This window comes from Rousettus aegyptiacus, unplaced genomic scaffold (assembly GCF_014176215.1).
Source record: "Rousettus aegyptiacus isolate mRouAeg1 unplaced genomic scaffold, mRouAeg1.p scaffold_m13_p_4, whole genome shotgun sequence".
In the NCBI taxonomy this organism is placed as follows: Eukaryota; Metazoa; Chordata; class Mammalia; order Chiroptera; family Pteropodidae; genus Rousettus; species Rousettus aegyptiacus.
Window position 1 is genome coordinate 146,919,331 of NW_023416307.1, and position 18,923 is coordinate 146,938,253.

At 38.0% G+C, this 18,923-nt stretch overlaps 1 protein-coding gene across 40 annotated transcripts in view; it reads left to right on the top strand.

Annotated features, from left to right (window-relative positions):
* The window catches only part of ARPP21 (cAMP regulated phosphoprotein 21), a 293,441-nt gene that overhangs the window by 239,920 nt on the left and 34,598 nt on the right, over positions 1–18,923 (top strand). For all 40 annotated transcript variants that reach the window (XM_036219282.1, XM_016123975.2, XM_016123981.2 and 37 more), the window contains one exon: positions 1,626–1,752. In XM_036219282.1, the coding sequence (XP_036075175.1) occupies positions 1,626–1,752 (127 nt within the window). The remainder of the gene's footprint in view (positions 1–1,625; positions 1,753–18,923) is intronic.

Consider the following 18,923-nt stretch of genomic DNA (forward strand, 5'->3'; position numbering starts at 1 on the left):
GGAAGCACCTACTATAGAATGGTGATAATCTTTAATGGCACCACAATTTGCCAGAGCATAACTAAAACCAATTATTACTGCAGAATTATTTGGATTTTTATTGTTATAAATTGCCTTACAAAGAAATGGAGAAATAGTAAGATTAAATCACTCTAAACAATACATATAATAAATTAGTTAATTGCCAGATACAGACCCAGGTTTGTTTCAGATTTGTTCCACTTCTTACCCTTAAATATCCATATCGTTAGATAGAATTATAATTTATAATCATTCCATGAGACTGCAAAACCATAGATCCACAGAGACTATTATCTTTTTTTGTTCCTACTTTATCCCTAGGCAGGAGAACATGTTATGTATGTTTCAATACCAAGATTGAAATAGAAAAGTGTTTCCTATTTGACACGAGCAAATCAGAAACAAAATAGCCATAAAAATAATCCTCAAAGAGGTGGCTCATACTATTATTCTATGAATATTATACTTATAGGGTGTGTACTGGTGTGCCTCTGTTTACACTTTAAAGAAGATGATGGAAGAAAAGTCAGAAGCCTAGAGATGAAAAATAATTAAGATTCATAAGAAAATAACTTTAAAATAAATAACCTGAGGTGGGCAAGGAAGTCTTTCCAGATGAGAAGAGATTAGATTTGAATCTAACCAGAGGTAATTAGAATATTTACAGACATTACCAGTCATTAGAAAGTAATAGCAGGTGATATAGACACTATTCTAATATTTTTCCCTTTTTGGACTGAACATAAACCTTTTGGATACTTCCTATGTGCCAATCACTCTGCAAAGTGCTTTGACAGACTGTACCATATTTCATAATGTTATTCTCTGCTTCTTTTAGGCTAGAGATCAGCAGTTCTCATGCCTCGCCTGTGTTTCCACTAGAAAAACAATTCAAGTTAGATATAATATTTAAAACTATCATAAAAGATTTTTTGTCGTTGTTGTAGATGACTGTTTTATTTACTCATGCTTCATTCAAAAAACACAAAATTCAGTGTTTTAAAACAACCACCATTGTGTTACTTATGACTATCAATGAATTGAACAGGACTCAGCAGGGGTGGGTCATCTCTGCTCCATATGGTATTACCTGGGACAGTCTGGAACACTCAAGGTGGCCTCACACATGCCTCGAACATTGGTGTAGCCTGCAGACTGGGGCTCCCCTATTCTCCACTTGACCTCCTTCTCCAGCAGTGTAGACTGGGCGTTTTTTTCCTGATGGCTGGGCTGTCCTCCTGCAAAAGTGGAAGCTGCAAGTCTTCTTAAGGATCAGGCTTGCAAGTCTCAGAAGTTATCTTGGTTGCTTCATGGCACTGGTCAACGCCAGTCATAGAGCGAGCTCAGATTCAAGGACTTGGGGAATAGATTCCACCTCTATCTATATGGGAAGAGGAGCCTGTACACACACATAGGCCTGGGGGTTGTGTTTATGATCTACCACAATCATACTACAATCTACTAACAATCTACTAACAATCATATAATTATATAATCTACTACAATTTATTACAGTCTGCTGCAATCATAAGATGATGTATTTTATGTTTTAAAAATTGTTACTTAGTGCACAGTTCTCATTTCCTTTTCTCTTTCTTCCACAGATGCCCATATATTATTATCCGTCTGGTCAGTACCCTACCTCAACTACACAGCAGTACCGGCCCATCGCCTCAGTTCAGTACAGTGCTCAGAGGGGTCAGCAGATGCCACAGACAGCACAACAAGCAGGTACTTGGAATCTGTCTCCCGTTTTCTCCTCTAACCCAGTTATTTTTGCACGTAAATCTCGCAGCTGTCCTCTCTGGATGAGTATCCAAGCGTGGCAATTTAAATCAGCTCATTTCCCTTACTCAAGGAAGATAATGGAACATTTGATTAACTCCATGCGGAAAGGTAACAGGTACAAGAAGGTGAAGCCCCCATCACTCCAGCATCACAGGCATGCATGCGAAACGCAGTCTCCGTGAATTCTTTTGGGATCCTCTTAGCTTATTCCGAAGCAGAGAGCCAAGCACATCCCGGTCTTCCAAGTTTGTACCTTTTTTTTTTTTTCCTTTTTAATTTAAAGAGAATTCTTCCCCTTTTCCTAAGGCTAGGGGACTATATTAGGTCGTTTCTATACCATCCTAAAAAAGCCCTGTCTTGAGAAGAAGGTCACTGACATTGCAGCCTGTGTCCCGGTGGAATTCTGACTCCACGGCTCACTCTCTCGGCAGCCACTGTGCAGTGGGAAGGGGGGCCGATGCACTGTACGAGAGTGAGTAGCAGGTCTCACAGTGAACCGGTCTCTTTCCCTACTGTGTCACACTCCTAATGGGATGCCGTTACCCAGAGAGCATCAGGAACCCGGCAGGGCTGAGTGACTTGTGCTAGGGAGAGGTCTCTGTCCTTCCTGCTGACCACACTGCAGGGAAAACTGCTAATTGTCATGCTGAAGATCACCAGCCTGGGGGACCCCGCCTTCCATCAGTAAGTAGGTCCTGGTGGAGCACGTGCGCTCTCACCGCTGCTCATCAATGCCTGCTCTGTCATCTATCGTCTGATTCCTGCACTAAATCCATGTATATGTGTCTATAATATGTACAGATATATGTGTGTAATAGATACAGAAGATGTACTATTATTACAAGCTACGACAAAAAGCACAATCCTCACCAAGGTCGAATACCAGTAACAGCCACTACTGCTGACATCGCTAGCCTTTTGTCAGATTAGAGAATTAAATTCCTCTGTACTGTGCATAGCTATATGTTCTTTAGTTCATCCTGTGGCTTATTTAAGTCTGTGGGAGAAGAATTAGAGAAATGTATAGCAGCCAACCAGACTTTGTCTTGTTTCACCACTTTATTCATTTGGGAAAGGATGTATTTTGACCTCTGAATTGACTTTGCGCTTTTACAGTAATAAAAACACAAAAGGGTTTCGAATTATTAGTTATTTCGAGAAAAGCATTTGGAAATATTTTCTCTGAATGTTAGAAAATGTTATTATCTCTATTGTTTGGTGGTAACTCTGCCATCAATTTAGATATATACTATGATAATGTGTTGCTTGCGTCCTGCACTGTCTTATTTTCTTCTGCTAATGTTTATCAAAGAATTAATTTAGAATCTTCTAGCTATTGGTGCAGAGGCTAATGTGAAGAAGTTTTCATTTTGGTTCCCAAAGCCTTTAGAAAAAGAAAGATGCAGATATCTACTTATGTTATCATTATTACTTTTTAATTTAGTTTGGTGCCATCATTTGACAATTTCCTAATGAGATATTTCAGTCTCGGTTTAGAGTATAGCTCATATACTGGGATGTGGTTACAAAGGTGCTGGAACCCACATGAAACCTGTAAACTCTGAGTCTGTTTGAGGGGCTGAGAAAGTTGGGCGAATGTGTTAAGAGAGCAACAGAGTTAGATTAGGAGCAGGGCTGAGGTTCCCCACTGACTCTCCTCCACTAACTTCACTTACGCATGTCAACACAAAGAAGAAGACGTGTGACATTTTGTACTCTTTTGTGAAACATCACGGCGTAATTTAGGGATGCAGAAATCACCCTCTCCATCTCAGAGAGACCAACCTAACAGGACTCGACTATATTCTATGGAAGCCTGGTGGCTTTGACTGCTCCCCCCTCACCAGGGAAATGCCACCTCCAAGGGGAGACAATGACACTGCAAGTAGAAGAATGCATTCCAAAGCAGCATCGTGATGCAAATAGAAGCAACTGCATCAGGTGTGAAGGGAGTGAGTGGCAGCTAATGCGGTCTGTGGAGGGTGGGGAGATAGAGAAGAAAAATGATATGTGAACAGGATTTGCTCCCGAAGTCAAACATCAATATATGCGTGTGAACCAAGACTTTTGAGCTCCTAGTTCTGTGCTATCAGAACTAAAATCCAATGCAGTTTGCACTGCAGTGTTCAATTTATTGAATGTTAGGAGAGACAAATGATGTCCCCTGACCTCGCTGAGGATCACCTCTGCACCAATAAGATTCAGGTAACCCAGCTCATGCAATGTCTCTGGGACAATGCACAAAGGCTCCTGGCCCTATAGTTGGCAGGCCTTTTGCTGAGTTTGGTGATACTAACAGAGACTTTCCAAAGGGACATGGCAGAATTATTTGGACTACCTCATAGAAGAAAGAGTCTCTTTGGATAACTGTAAAAGCCGTATTTCCCAGAGGAGCTTGAAAGTTGGCTCTGTCTTTAAGTTGACTTCCGGACCAGTGTCGACATGGCACCACCCCATGGTGCCGCCCTGTCTCGCTCCTCTTCCTGTCTCCCATAGCCTTGCATCCTGAATCTGACCCTTTCCCATCTTCTGCTGGTACTGACACCAGATCGTGTCATAGTAAATTCAGTTATCACATGATTAAGCATTATAATGGGGCAAAATTATGTCAGCTATAGCCAAATGAGATTTTAACCCCAATTTGCTTCTTGGCACTGCTCTTAATCTTTACTGAATTGCAATTAAAAAGTGCCTCTTTCTTCTCCTCTACTCTTGGCAGAATTGAAATCTCTGTAAATTACTGCATCTTTCCTAGGCCTTGAAACTATACACAGTGGATTTTTAGAAAGCGAATTGGATATTCTACAGTCGATTAAATGGGACCCTTGGGTTACACTGAGGCCCATTAAGAGGTCAGAAGGTCTTCCTCCTGGTGATTTTGTACTCTTTACCCTACCACTGGGTGATATATGTGCTAAGCTTGTGGAACAAGAAGCTTATACTGGTAGAGATTATAAATAACAGCCATTAATGTTAAGGAATTTTGGAGAAATTAAATGGTAGATCTGCACAATGGGATTGAATTTTATAGCTACGTATGTGAGGAAAACAAAAACCTTTAATATAGAAATGTCTCTAATGGAAAAAAAAATGTTTATTGTCAATATGTCATTATCAGATACCCTCAACAGTGGAGGAGGGGCAATTTTCTTTATGAGGCAATGGCTGATAATTCGAGACTACAAAGAAAGGCAGTTATCAGGTTATAGCTCAAAAGACCGTGGTTTTCAAATCATTCTGGCTTTGAAAGACTTGGAAGTGAGAGTCTCTTACCTGAAAACAGATTTTTCTCCATGGTCAATTATAATTGAAATTCAGTGCCAAGGGACAAACCTTTCAGTCCTTAATGTTTAAGTTTATTAATTTTAACAGCTAGTTATCACCCCACTTTTAGTTTGGTTTTGCTCTTGATTATAACATCTTTGAGGCCACAAAAATTTTAGCAATAATTATATCCGCCATGAGCTCAGGGTCTCTTCCAGGATAGTTACTCTTCTAAGTATTTACAAACATTGCATTGTTTTATCCCCACCGTAAATTTAGAAGGAAAATTTCAGCCATTAGCACTGAGGAAACTCGCTTGGAGAGGCAAAATAAGTTACTTTGGAGCCCAAGGTTCATCCAGCTGGGAGGAGTACCCAGGTTAATCACTTTACAGTAACAACATAAATACGGTTACTAGTTTTGCCTTTATTGGCTGGCGTGTATAATCACATAGAAACTAGCATCTTGGAACTAAACCAGAGTGCTCGTGTTACAGAGGCAGATAACACATCTGGAATCCTAGACTTTGGCTTCCCGACTGACCATGAGCTTCCATATTGCTTTGCAGAGCTGGTCATTAACAAATGGCAGAGAGCAGCTGAAATGTTTATTCACAAATCACACTTTGGAAAGGGGGGGTGGGTGGGGAGAATTCCTCTTAGATAAGTGTCACCAGCTCCAAATTCCCTTTTCAGTTTGACTTGAAAAGAAATATATGTAGCTTCATTCTTGGCTTTCCAAAATCTTCAACATGTCCTACATGCAACAAAAATGAACTGGGACATGTCCCTTCCTTCTTTATTTTTGGAAGAAATTATGTAAATTCATTGCTTTCTCTTTCTTTGTTTTCTTTCTTCCTTTAATTCTTTCTTTTTTCTTTCTTTCTATTTTTCTTCCTTTCTTTCTTCCTTTCTTGTTTTCTTTTTTCCTTCCTTCCTTCCTTCCTTCCTTCCTTCCTTCCTTCCTTCCTTCCTTCCTTCCTTCCTTCCTTTAATATTTGATAAAATTCTCCAGTGAAATCACACTAGACCTGGAGGTTTTCAAAAGCATTATTTTTTACTTTTTACTTGAAGATAATTTCTGGAGTATTTAAATTATAAATTCAATTCATTATGGTTATAGTACTATTCTGATTGTCTATTTCATCTTTGCTAGGTTTTGGTAGTTGGTGGTCATCACTGAGGAATTGCTGATTGAATTTGTGTGTGTACTATTGTTAATAGTAGTCCATTATTATACTTTTAATGGCTGCAATATATGTTGTAATACTCCGTTTCAGTCTTCATACTGGTGCATTTTAAATTCTCTCTTATTTTTGTCAGTCTTGCCAAATTTACCAATTTTATTGATCTTTTCAAAGAACTAGCTTTTGTTTTTCTCTATTGTTTAATTGTTTCATTTCCATTCACTTCTGATCTTACTTTTATTATTTTCTTTCATCTGGTCACTTTAGTTTCATTTTGGTGTACTTTTTGTAGTTTCTTGAGCAGGAAGTTAGATTATTGATTTGAAACCTTTTCTCTTTTCTAATGTAAGCATTTAGTGCTATAAATTTCCTTCTCAACTCTCCTTTAGCTGTGACCCACACATTTTTTCTATGCTACATTTTTATTTTCATTCATTTGTATCTATTTTTAATTTTTTTGAGATTGCCTCTTTGACCTATGGATTAATTAGAGGTGTACTGTTAAATGCCAAATATTTGGAGATTTTCCTGTTGTATTTCATTATTAAATCTAGACTGATTCCATTATAGTCAGAGAACATACCTATGTGTTTTCAGTTCTTATAAAATTGTTGAGGTTGATTTGATGGCCCAGGATATTATTTGTCTTGATGAATGTTCCATAAGCTTTTCAAAAAAAACTAGGTGTTCTGCTGGTGTTGAGTGGAATGTGCATCCATTTCAATGAAATTCTGATAATTTATGTTGTTGTTCAGATCTTCCATATTTTTGCTGATTTTCTATTTATGAGTTTTATCAGTTGCTCAGAGGTGGATGTTTATGATTCTAACTATAAGACTTCCTAAAGTCCTGAAATGAATCTCAGGGCAAAAGTTGTCCCCAATATCCCTAAAAACCCAGGATGGAGGGGAGATTCTGAAGTTCTTCAGAGCATGCCATTATTTGGTTCCCTTCCCAAATAAACAAGAAATTTTGCATCCTCTAAAAGAAGTTGGAAACATTCCATGGAAATATCCTAGAAGGTAAAGGCCCTCTGACTGCATAGCTTTTCCTGTAAGTGGCTGCCTGTTTCTCACTTGTCAGGTTTTCAATACTCTTGCTTAATGCCAGTAATATTACTTTAGGTTTAGGTAGAAAAATAATTTAGATAACTGTTTAATCAGGCAGTTCCACAGTTCTCTTTTCCTAATAGACCAGAAGATTCTGTATTCTTAAATGTCATGAAAGTAGAACAATAGGACAATAAATGGCTGCAGAACAGAGCAAGAAGGGGGAAAAACACACAACTTGAATGAACCTCAAATTAGATTAACTTAATCACTGCAGTAAATCATTTGGTGTGGATTCTGAGAACTGTAGAGATTCCTCTTACCTCTGCCTTTTAAAATTTCTTTTCTCTCCCCGTTCCCCACCACCAACTATCTGCTAAATGATTCCTTTTGGGTAAAAACTAGTTTCATAGAGCATTTTTCATGAATATGTTTTACTTTTCAAATTATAGCTCAGAAGGAAACCATGAAAAGAAAATCTTAAAAATGCATTATATTGCAAAATCTCACACAGCTTTCGTGAGGCCTCTTTAAGCCTGTTTACTTTACATCTTTCACTCGGTTTCTCTCCAGTCTCTGTGTTGAGTAAATGATGCTCCAACCTGCCTTGCAATAGGAGAGTTGGAATCTCTTCCAGGTGACAACGGTGGAGGTCGTTAGATGTCTTTGAGCTTCTTTCCTCAGTCTTTTGTACGTAACAGAAACCTCACTTGGACTCTCTTATCTTTTGCTCAACAGCCATCATGAAATATGAATAGTGGAAATAGAAATGGTGTTTAAACTCTCAGTTTTGCTAAATGAGGAGACTAAAGAAAGTCAGCCTCCTACCCAATGTGAGGTCTCTCTCATCAGACCCAGAAAGGGGGCTTCTATTTCAGTATTTACAGACTTAGTGACAAATGCAGGTTTCAGAAACTCAGCAGGCTTCTTCAAGCTGACAGTCGGATGTGGGAGATATTGCCCTTGACTGTGTGAACTCAGCACCATCTAACACATGTAAATTGTAAGGGAAGCACACAAACAGAGGCAAAAATAACATCCAGAAAACTGGGAGATATGTTATCGCCCCTCCCCATTCATGAGAAAGAAAGCGAGCTTTCTCATCCCTCAGGGTATCATCTCCTGCTCTGGTAGAGAAGGTGGAAATAGCCTTAGAAGGCTTCCTGGTGTCCAGTTAATCTGAGAGAAGAATGGTGGATGCAGATAAAGAAGGTTGTAAAATATATGTAAATAAAAGGCATACAAAAGAATAGTGAGATCAGGGAATGTGAATCCTGTTTGTTTTGTTTTGCTAACTGATGATGGGATAACAGCATAATCCAGGATTCAGTCTGGGACATTCTGACCTTCAGGATATAGATTGCATTGGTTCAAACCTCCGTTCTACATACGCAAAAAACCATTTCTGTGTAGGGAGTTTTTCAATGAAGAATTATAAAGTTGGAGGGGGTCAGCCTGTCAGAAATACAAACTATATAATAAGCCATTAGATTTTTCTGTTCCTCTCTGGAACAAAAATCCAAAATTCTTTTATCTCTTTAGGTAGAGCAGTTCTAATTCCTCTGGCCCCTTTCACACACTCATCAAATCTAGGCCTCTGAAATTTCTTAACAAGAGCTGGTAATAGCCACTCCCTCAGAGGGGGTGGAGATTTATAGGAGGGTCATTGTAACAAGTGCTCCTCAGACTTTAATGTGTATGTATACCACCCTGGATCTTGTTCAAATGCATATTGCAGGGGTTCTGGGGTGAATTCTGAGATTCTGCATTTCTAGCACACTCACATGTGATGCTCCTGCTACTGGTCTACCATCTTGAGAGTAATGTAATAGTCAGTACATTTTTAACCATGGCTGATCTGTATATTATCCATTGCAAAGGGAACCCAAATTTCCTATTTTATCTGATAGGATTTGTATTTTAGGCACACATTTCCTATTTTATGTGATATTATTTGTATTTCATAGTCAGCATATAGAATCTTATGAATTATAACTACTAAATATTTAGAATGAATGAGCTAATGTTTATAAATCCAAATTTTGAGTTAGAAAATAAATACAGCCAGGTACTCATAAATATTAAAAGAATGAATAGTATGTGTACCTATTTTCATGTTAGCATGTACAGGGAGTGTGTGTGTGTGTGTGTGTGTGTGTGTGTGTGTGTGACAGAGAAAGAAAGAGAGACAGACAGAGATGATGTGTGACGATTTAAAAGTCTAAATGGAAACCTCTCAACCATCCAATTCAAACATTATTTAGAGCAGAACTGTAGTTAAATGTTATAAAATCAAGCAAAAAGACAGCCTAACAAAGCAATCTACATCAACAAATGAATATGCACTTTTTTTTAAGTTCAGACAGCCCAGGAATATGTCACAGAACCCTTGGGCCACTTTCAGGGGTGCTGTATTTTGGAGGTTTTTCTGTGCTTAGTGATTTGGGAATGTGTATAAATTTAAAGCAGTAATGCATCCGTCAAAACTCATTCCAAGTGACTAGTCTTGGAAATGGTTAGGTGGGAGGGAATAACCAGCCCCGGAAATCTCATACCACCTTTTGTTCATGGCAGCTTTTTTCCTTCATCATTTTTGTTTCCTTCTGAATGCATAATAATGGAATGGACATGGTGGCATCTCTGGCAGGAAGGTATAATTATCTGTGACACATATATATTTGAAATAGACCAAAGCCACAGTTTCCTTCCAGAAAGGTCTGCACAGAATTTCAATAAATAAGAACATATTTAGCCTTTTGTTTCTTTTAGGGATATTCCTGTTTTTGTAGTAACATGTTGTTTATATTAGCAGCTCTAGTAAGAAAAAAGATTATTGCCTCTTTAATGTTCTGAAACACATTTCAGATGGGGCAAAATGCACCTTAATGGAGTCTATAAATTTGTTTAACCAGAGCGGTTGAGGAAAGTTAACAGTGAATTCTGTATTTTTAGCTTGACTTATTAAGCAGTCAGTGTGTCAATGTAATAGAGAGGGGTTTTATCTTAAGAAGCCTGTTCTCTCTCTCTCTTTGTTCTTATGAGGTTCCTTACCTTGACTTCTTCTCCCCTTAGGGTGGGCTGGAGATGGGGAAAAGAAATACTAGAGCTAAAGAAAGAATTTGGGTTATCAGTGCGAACAATAGATATTTTGATCTACAGACAGAGGGGTTTTCTTTTTTATCGTAAGTCTCCTTTCCCAAATTTAATGATTTTAAAAAAGATTTATTTGTCTTATTATCTCCATATATTTCCCTACATTTTAATATTGAAAATCCCTAATATGTATATTTAATGTATTATCAGTAATCACTCAGAGAAGGAATACAAAATTGTTACACTTGACAGCTCTGAGGAACCGATTTACACTTTGGGTGTCTGCATTATTATGTTACTAAAAGCAGAGAGGATAAATTAGCTAAGAGTTACATGAGGATTTAATTGTCTAATTTTTGTTAACATCAGTGGAAGTCACATGGATAAATCCTTGTGGAACATGCTGTTCTGAAAATATTAGTCTAAAAAAGGTTTCTATGGAAATGTTCATGTGTTGCTTTCATTAATTGGTCTAATTATTCCATTTACAGAAACAGGAATGAGAAGTATTAAGCTGAGATTATGAGCAATAATGAGAATCATGCTATTTTTAGGCCTGAAAAATCTAACAGGTTCCCCAAACAATATAGATGGTAAGATTCCCTATGGTTCCTAGGAAGTGATAGTAAAGGGGATTTATTCAGTCCATTTATAATAATTGCTTTAGCATTTTGCATTTGATATATCTTTTTGTGTTTGCAAATCCATTTGTTATACAGTTAAGCACTACTAGTACGGGTATCATTTCTGCTTTTCTGTAAAGGTAGGAAGTAAGACACCATAGCACTGTTGTCTTTGTATTATGCAACAGAATGTGGAAAGTTGTAGCTCTTAGAAAAGGAAGGAAGGAAGGAAGGAAGGAAGGAAGGAAGGAAGGAAGGAAGGAAGGAAGGAAGGAAGGAGAGTTGGATAAGAGATGGTAAAGAAAGAAAGGTTGCAAGATAAGAATACAAATTCTATTTTTTGAAAACTATGACATTTCTATGTATTTTTTCATAAGAATTTGAACACTTTAGAAAAATCTAAAGAACCCAAACTACTTTTCCCAAACTGTCTGATGATTTAAATGAACTAATTAAGAGAAGTTAAGATTTGTTTTGTTTTGTTTTCTCCTCTTTTTATTTCTTGTTGTTTACGACAATTTCTAGTGTCAGCTGTCACCTAGATCTATGAATTACCCCATTTTCTGGTCCCATCCTTCTTTGAAAGCATTTAAAAACAAACAAACAAACAAAAAAACCTCATGGTCTCCATTCCCATCCCATCCCAAAATCTGTTTTACGTATTCATTTTCTATCTTTAATTATTGACTCTGCACAAGTCCTCTGGACCTTACTTTTTTCCTCTTCTTTTCTCCTTATATTAAACATGCTTTTCACTTCAAAATCTGGGTGCTTATCATGTCGTGTTTTAGTTGTCTGCACTTCATCCTTTATTTTATCAGCTTTATTCCTTTCCATTCTACACACTCCTCTGCATCATGAGACAGGACACTTCATTCTTCCAGAGACCTTCACAATCTAACATTCAAACGATGAACAATGTGCTGGGTTTTCCCTACTTTCTGAACACAGAACAGGAAGAGTACCACACTATCTCTTGTTCACCTTGCTATTCCAAGAGCCAGCATAAAGTCTGTGACTTTGCTTAGAGATTTGTGGTGATTAAAAAAGTGAAGAACATCTTGAATAATGTTACTTTTATATTTCCTCCCAAATTCAAAGATGCAGTGGTACCCACAAGGGAATTGTTAGGCTTTAGGATGGTGTTTAAATTTGTCATTTCCAAGGGGTTCACTATTGCTTGAAAATTTGGGTACTCCAACTTTAAAAGGAAAGCAATGTGCAAATCAGTAAATGTAAAGGATACTAGCTCTGAAATGGTGCTCTTTAAAGTTTCTTCTTCATCTCATTGTTATCATTTGTAGCTGCAGGGACACAAATATAAATTCAGCCAACCCAATCAGCATGGATGTACTGTACTCACTCCATTTTAGCTTGCCCCTCCCCCAGACCATCAGCATAAGACAAAATTTTAATCACTCCCTTCAGCTCTGAAATGCCACGGGCCCTTCTGTCCAAAGGAGGGGCATAGGAACCTTATAATTTTGGAGCCAGGGGACTATGACTATCATCCAGGAAGGCTGCATGATTGGGTGTACCTAGTATTGTTAGTATAATTCTAAAAGAATTATACAGACCCTCTTTAGAACTGATGGGGATCTCATGCTTACCAGTAAGGACACTAATTGATTCAGTTGTTACAGCAGGATTCTACTGTGCAGAGGTATTTTTGTACATCTGTTCCTTGGAAGAGCATGTTAGCAACATGTAAAAGCCTTTACATTTATGCCCAAATGTCAGGCCTCCCTCTGTGGGTTCATGCCGGTGCTATTTCGCTGTGATGCCCTCCCAGGACTCCCACCAGTCCCTAAGTTCCTGCTGACATCAACTCCCTGATTCCCACCCCACTTCCCTGAAGGCACGTAGAGACTCATTAAAACTGCATTTTTTAACATTCTCCCAGATGCTCTTACTCTGTTGTTTTTTGTTTTTAATTTTTTCACCAGGTCCAACACCATTGCACTTTTTTATGAACCATTGTGGGTCATTACTATTTGAGAATAAAAAACAAATGGCAGGAAGAGGGGCCATAAAAGAGTCCACCCCCTACCTCCCCCAAAAATACAGGATACTGCAATGGAGTAGACACTTCAAGATATAAGAATATGCAGTAGAATCTGTCAAAGTTAGCTCCAAATGGGTTTGCATGTATTTTTTCTCAAGCAAAACAAGTTGCAAATGAATATCAGTCTAATCACTTGTCTATGCCTGGATGGTGGTAACCAGAGTGGGTGGTATTATGTTACAGAGGTTGGTGAGCTCCAGGGGCCCTTTAGTGAATCTTGATAAAGATCTTGGCTTTGATTTCCCTAGTTGAGACTGACTAGATCTATCTGGCAGGAAAGACTCCACTTTCATCAGGGAGGTGAGTCAAAGAGAACAAACTGAGGATAAATGATAAATCAGAGAGAATAGTTCTTGCCTCACTGAAAATTTTGGCAAGAATTAGAAGAAAGAGAAAATAGCCCTGATTGTAATTTTTATTGTTTTATTTCGGGTAACTTTTATAAATTGTAAAAACCACACAATACTTTAGTAAAGAAGTTTTTTTATATATAGACATACAAACTTCATACTAACACAATAGTGAATTTCTATGTTTGCCTCTATTTTTTTCTGCCTTTGAACTAGTGTATATGCATTTAATAGACACGTTCCCATATTATAATTATAGATCATGCCACTTTCATATTAACAGCATTTTTATTTATTCAAAACTTATTATTTTACACTTGCATGTAAACTGATTCTTCCAACTTTTGTGTGGCACTATTTTTTTTAAGAAGCTAAACTATATTTGTAGTTTAAACATTAAACATTTCAAAACAGTCTGCAAAACTACTACAAGTAATGTGATATTAACAATGTTGCAGAATATAAGGACAACATACAGGACCCAGCTGTATTTTTATATACTGGCAGCAAACAAATGGAACATTAAAAATCCAGTCTGGAATAGTGTGTGACACGATTTTAACAGCAATAATTAATCACCTCACTCCCAACCTGGTAGGTGCAAGGAGGCGTAGAGCATTGCCCCAGTCCTGCAGGATCCCTCAACGTGAGCCCCAACGTCTCCGATATCTTGGAGAGAACATGAAAGTCCTTGTGCTCCTGGTTTCTTTCCCAATAAGAAACCATGTAGGGTGGGGGAACTGAAGATTTCAAATCTCTCATGTACCTGTCTTCTTCAACTTCCGTACTCAACAAATACTTCATAATCGACTGTTGTTACTGGCTTTGCGGCTTCTCTCCCCAAACAGGGACACCTCCACAAAAGTTTCACAGTATTTTTCCACCTTCTGTCAAACACTTTTGTCTTTCTATTTTCCAAACATTGTTTGTTTTTTTTTAAAAAAAAGCCTCGATTTAAGAAATTCACACTCTCTGGGTTGGAGTCTACCTCCAGTGCCTCTGTGAATACACCACACAAAGGAGACAGTTTCCATGGCAACAAGATTGTTAAAAAAAAAAAAAAACCATGGAAACATTTGCTCCCTACTTCCTTTCCTGGTGCCTCTTGCACTGTTGTGTGCAAGGCATGGAAACTACACTTGTGACAAGAGACGCTGCTCTCCATTGGTTTAGCCATGAACTACGATCCCACTACCAACTACTTGGTCTATTTTCCCATCAATTAAAACAGTTCAGCTGTGAAATGGGCATGTTCTCATTATCGCCTTTCGCTGGTCCTTTCTAGACGTATAAATAGAAATGGAAATTAGGTTTAAAGATGTTCATGTGTATGTATGTGTATGAATGTGACTGATCAGATGAACTGAATTTTAATGACTGGCAGTGCTTATTTTTACATTAATTTTCAGTCACTGAAATATGCATACGAGGTACTTTTTAAACTTGAGCAGGACATAAAGTCATGTTGGGTGACTTCTGTGAAAATTAATGTATTAATTTGGCAGAACTTATGACACCCTTATTAAGTATGCTTCTAAATAAGTCCCTATGAGCTCAGAAAACTTTCCTCCCCTTATTAAAAATCGCAAGACAAATATAGACATGTGAATTTATAGATAGGTGAATCTATGAAGTATAATTTCAGGGACTTCATTTAGCAGGTACGGGATCAGCTGGTGTGATTTTAAGTCCTGAGCTCTCGCTACACCCCAGGAAATCAATAAACTCATGTCAATGAGATTCAAAGTGCATCCTCTTTCCAGTCAATTTTATCTTTCTTATCTATATTTTCTTCCATCCTGAGAAAAAGGATAGAGAATATGTATATGTAGTTGTTGATTTCTAAATTATTTTGCTGCTGAGCTTATCGGTTATTGAAGGATATTTAGTATACTGGAGGCTTTCTCTTCTTTTTCCTGGTAATTGAACCAACTGTTCAGTTTGGAACTTCAGGAATTTAAGAGTTTTCCAGTAGATGAATCTCTTATGGAGGAACAAGTCTTCAGCACAAGTAGAAAAGATAAGAGAATTAGTTTCTGCCTTTGTGTGTGGGGGGAGGAGTGCGAAGGGGTCAACAATTGAAATTTACTTTCTCACAGTTCTAGAGGCTAGAAGTCCAAGATCAAGTTGTTGGCAGGTTTGGTCTCCTCTGAGTCCTCTCTTTGGCTTACAAGAATCTGCTTATTCTTTTTAACCTGAAGAAATGAAGAAGGAGATTAAGTGCAGAAAGCCAAAGTATTCTTATAATGTTGTCGACAAACCCTTACATTTGAGATTGTTTTACCGCCAACTAGAATTAACCAGAACAGAAACAGCAATACTTCCCACTTTGTTTCTTCCCTTTTTGAGCCTCTGTAATGTTGCAGGAATTACATCATGCCTTCAGGAATTAGGTGGCATGTACTAAATATCGCATTGTATCTGCGTGTATCTGCCCGGGCTTACTCAAGAGCCTTTGAAAACCGGAGTAAAAACTCAACAGAAAGCTTTCTTTCGTTTTCTTTTGTCCTCTTCGTCCGTGTGTTTGTGGCTGGTTTGCAGTAACAGTAACTGACTATAAATTATGTCTATAAATTATGGTAATGCAAGCTCTCAGTCGCCAGGGGGCTCTCTTCTTGTTCTGGCTGACACTGGTGGCCTCAAGGTCCGTGGTTCTTGTCCCAAAGACTGGCTACTTGAATTCTGTGCATTTGCCTGGTGGTGACAGTCAGCACTTGCAGGATGACAACTGCCATCTGGCTCTCTTTGCTATATTTGTAGCAGAAGCCTCTGTTGGTTGTGGAGGATGCAAACGTCTCCAGGGAAGTCAGAGCCTCTGTGAAATCACCACAGATGGCTTTATTTTGGGAGCTAACAGGCATGGAAGTAGAAGTAGGAAGTAGAAAAATAAATCAACTGGGAGTCTGATGTCTCCTGGTCTTCGAAGGACTTGAGGTGAACCTCGTTAATTTATTAGAATGATAATATCCACCTGGAACAATTTGGAGGCATTACGAAAGTAAATTAAAACTTTTAAAGACTTACAAGTAAAAGATCACATCTCAGAACTGGATATTAGACTCTTCTTCAGGAAAGGTGGTGATGGGATATAAATCAGTCACAGGAAAAATGCATTTTCGTGGTCTTTCAAGAGATATTCTACCTGTATGAGGATGGGGAGGGGAGTTTGTTTTTAAAAAATGCAAATAACTAGATTTTTTTGAATTGTTGAGGACCAGGCACCACCTCTCCTCAAGGATTACTCTGTGTGGAGAGGGTGCATTTCTCCAGTCTCTTTAAAAAGCTTCTTCTTCTTTTTTTTTTTTTTTAAACTAAGTGCAACTGACTCTAAGGCTCAGACAGATCATTTCTTGCAAAATGCATTCTCAAGCAATTAATATGCCATTAATATTTAAAAACCACTAGCCTTAAGATAATCTACTTTGAGAATTCTGAATTTTATTTCCTTCCCTGTGTTCTCAAAAGTCCATGTGGGAGAATAACATCAGGTTCAAATGGGCAAATTTCCTTTCACATTTTCAGAGGTGTCCATGCTATTAGGAATATTATCTGTATTTAGGGAGGTGTTCGGAAATGATTAAGATTAGAAGGTGACTGAGTGGTTAGATGTAGCCAAGGTACATGAAAAAAGTGACATCTGGCCAGCATTGTTTACTACTTGTAAGGCAAAGTGACTTATAAACTACTCACAGGCACTCTGGGCCTCCACGGTCCTTCTTCATACAGTAACAGCACTAGCGAGGCTATTGGAGAACAGGCTCCGTGCACCATGTCCTTGTCCTCTCTGCTCCACGATGCCCATGGAACTGTCCGTTGAGTCTGTCGGCAAAGTTGACGTTCAACTCAGTTATTACAGGGTATATTTTAATATTCTCCTTGCGGGAAAAGTAATCCTAGTGGAATTAAGAACCAATATGATTCTTTATTATAAAATGATGGCAAGTGGAAGCCCAGATGCTGTGGGAGATATGTTATCCACAATATCTCATCATGGAGAAGCTGTTAGGGAAGTATGCGGAAAGTGGGAGGCTGGGAAAAATCAGCACTCCAGCCACTAATGATTTTAATGCCATGAGCAAAGTAGTTGGTTCAGGCCATGTCATGAATTCCGTTTTCTACAGGTTTAATTTCCAAGCGAAAGCAGGACGCCAGTTTTGCAGCCAGGCATTTATTAATTCAGCAAGTATGTACTGAGCCCCTACTAGGACCAGGCATAATTTCAGTGATATCTGGTGACATAGACTTGGTGTTATCCCTCACTGAAGCCATTGGTACCACCCGTGCATGAATCCATTCAAATCTATTGATTCTGCAACACATTTAAATAACAAAGAGTTTTTCCAAAAACATAGCACTCAACGCCAAAGTCAAAAACTTGACAATAACCACACACACACACACACACACACACACACAAACACATGCATGTGGAATTATCCTTACACTAAATTTTTTTTCTCAAAAGTTAGTTGTTATTTATTCGCATATTTATAAACTAAAATTACAGAGATCTTCTGTCATAGAAAATATTCTTCTTTGTGTGTTGGTAAACAAGAAAGACTCTACCTTGAACTTTGTAAAAATTATATTTATGATACTGTTAGGAAAGTGCCAATGCTATTTCTCAGATTTTACTTATTTTCTCTTCTACATAAAAACAATAGCACTGACAACTGACATTGAATATGAACACAGGTGTGATACTCTTCAGGTTAATAGAATATCGGACCCTCGGTTTGACACTTTCAGGTTTTCACATATTTTCTCTTATTATTATGTCTCCTTATTTCTAATAAACATTGGATTCATGAAAGCTCAAGGACTGGGAGCAGAAAACATCCTTGACTACTTATGCTCCTGTCCTTGATATTAATAGTGTCGCTATAAACTTCACATGGCAGGCCACAGTAAACAGGTCTTGAATGAACAGATGACACGATTATCTTTTTTGAAATTTTATTTTATTATTATTAATTTTTTATGGTGACATTGGTTAATGAAATCCAGTAAGTTTCAGCTGTACAATTTAACAGTTAAGACATAAATATATATACACAGTGTGTTCACCTCTCATAGTTAGATTTCTTTCTGTCACCACATATTTGACCCCCTTTACCCTGTCTACATCCCCTCTCCCCCCACCCGCTATCCTCCGGTAACCACTAGTCTATAGTCCATGTCCATGAGTCTCTGTTTGTCCTGTTCATTTGTTCCTTTTAGGTTTATATCTCACATATAAGTAATATCATGTGACTTTCAACTTTTTCTGTCTGGCTTATTTTGCTTAGCATAATTATCTTGAGGTCCATCATCCATGTTGTCGCAAATGGCAGTATTTCATCTCTTCTTATGGCTGAGTAATAGTCCATTGTAGATCTGTACCACAGCTTCTTTATGCAATCATCTATCATAGAATACTTCTGTTGCTTCCATGTCCTGGCTACCGTGAATAATGCTGCTATGAACGTCATTGTGCAAATATCT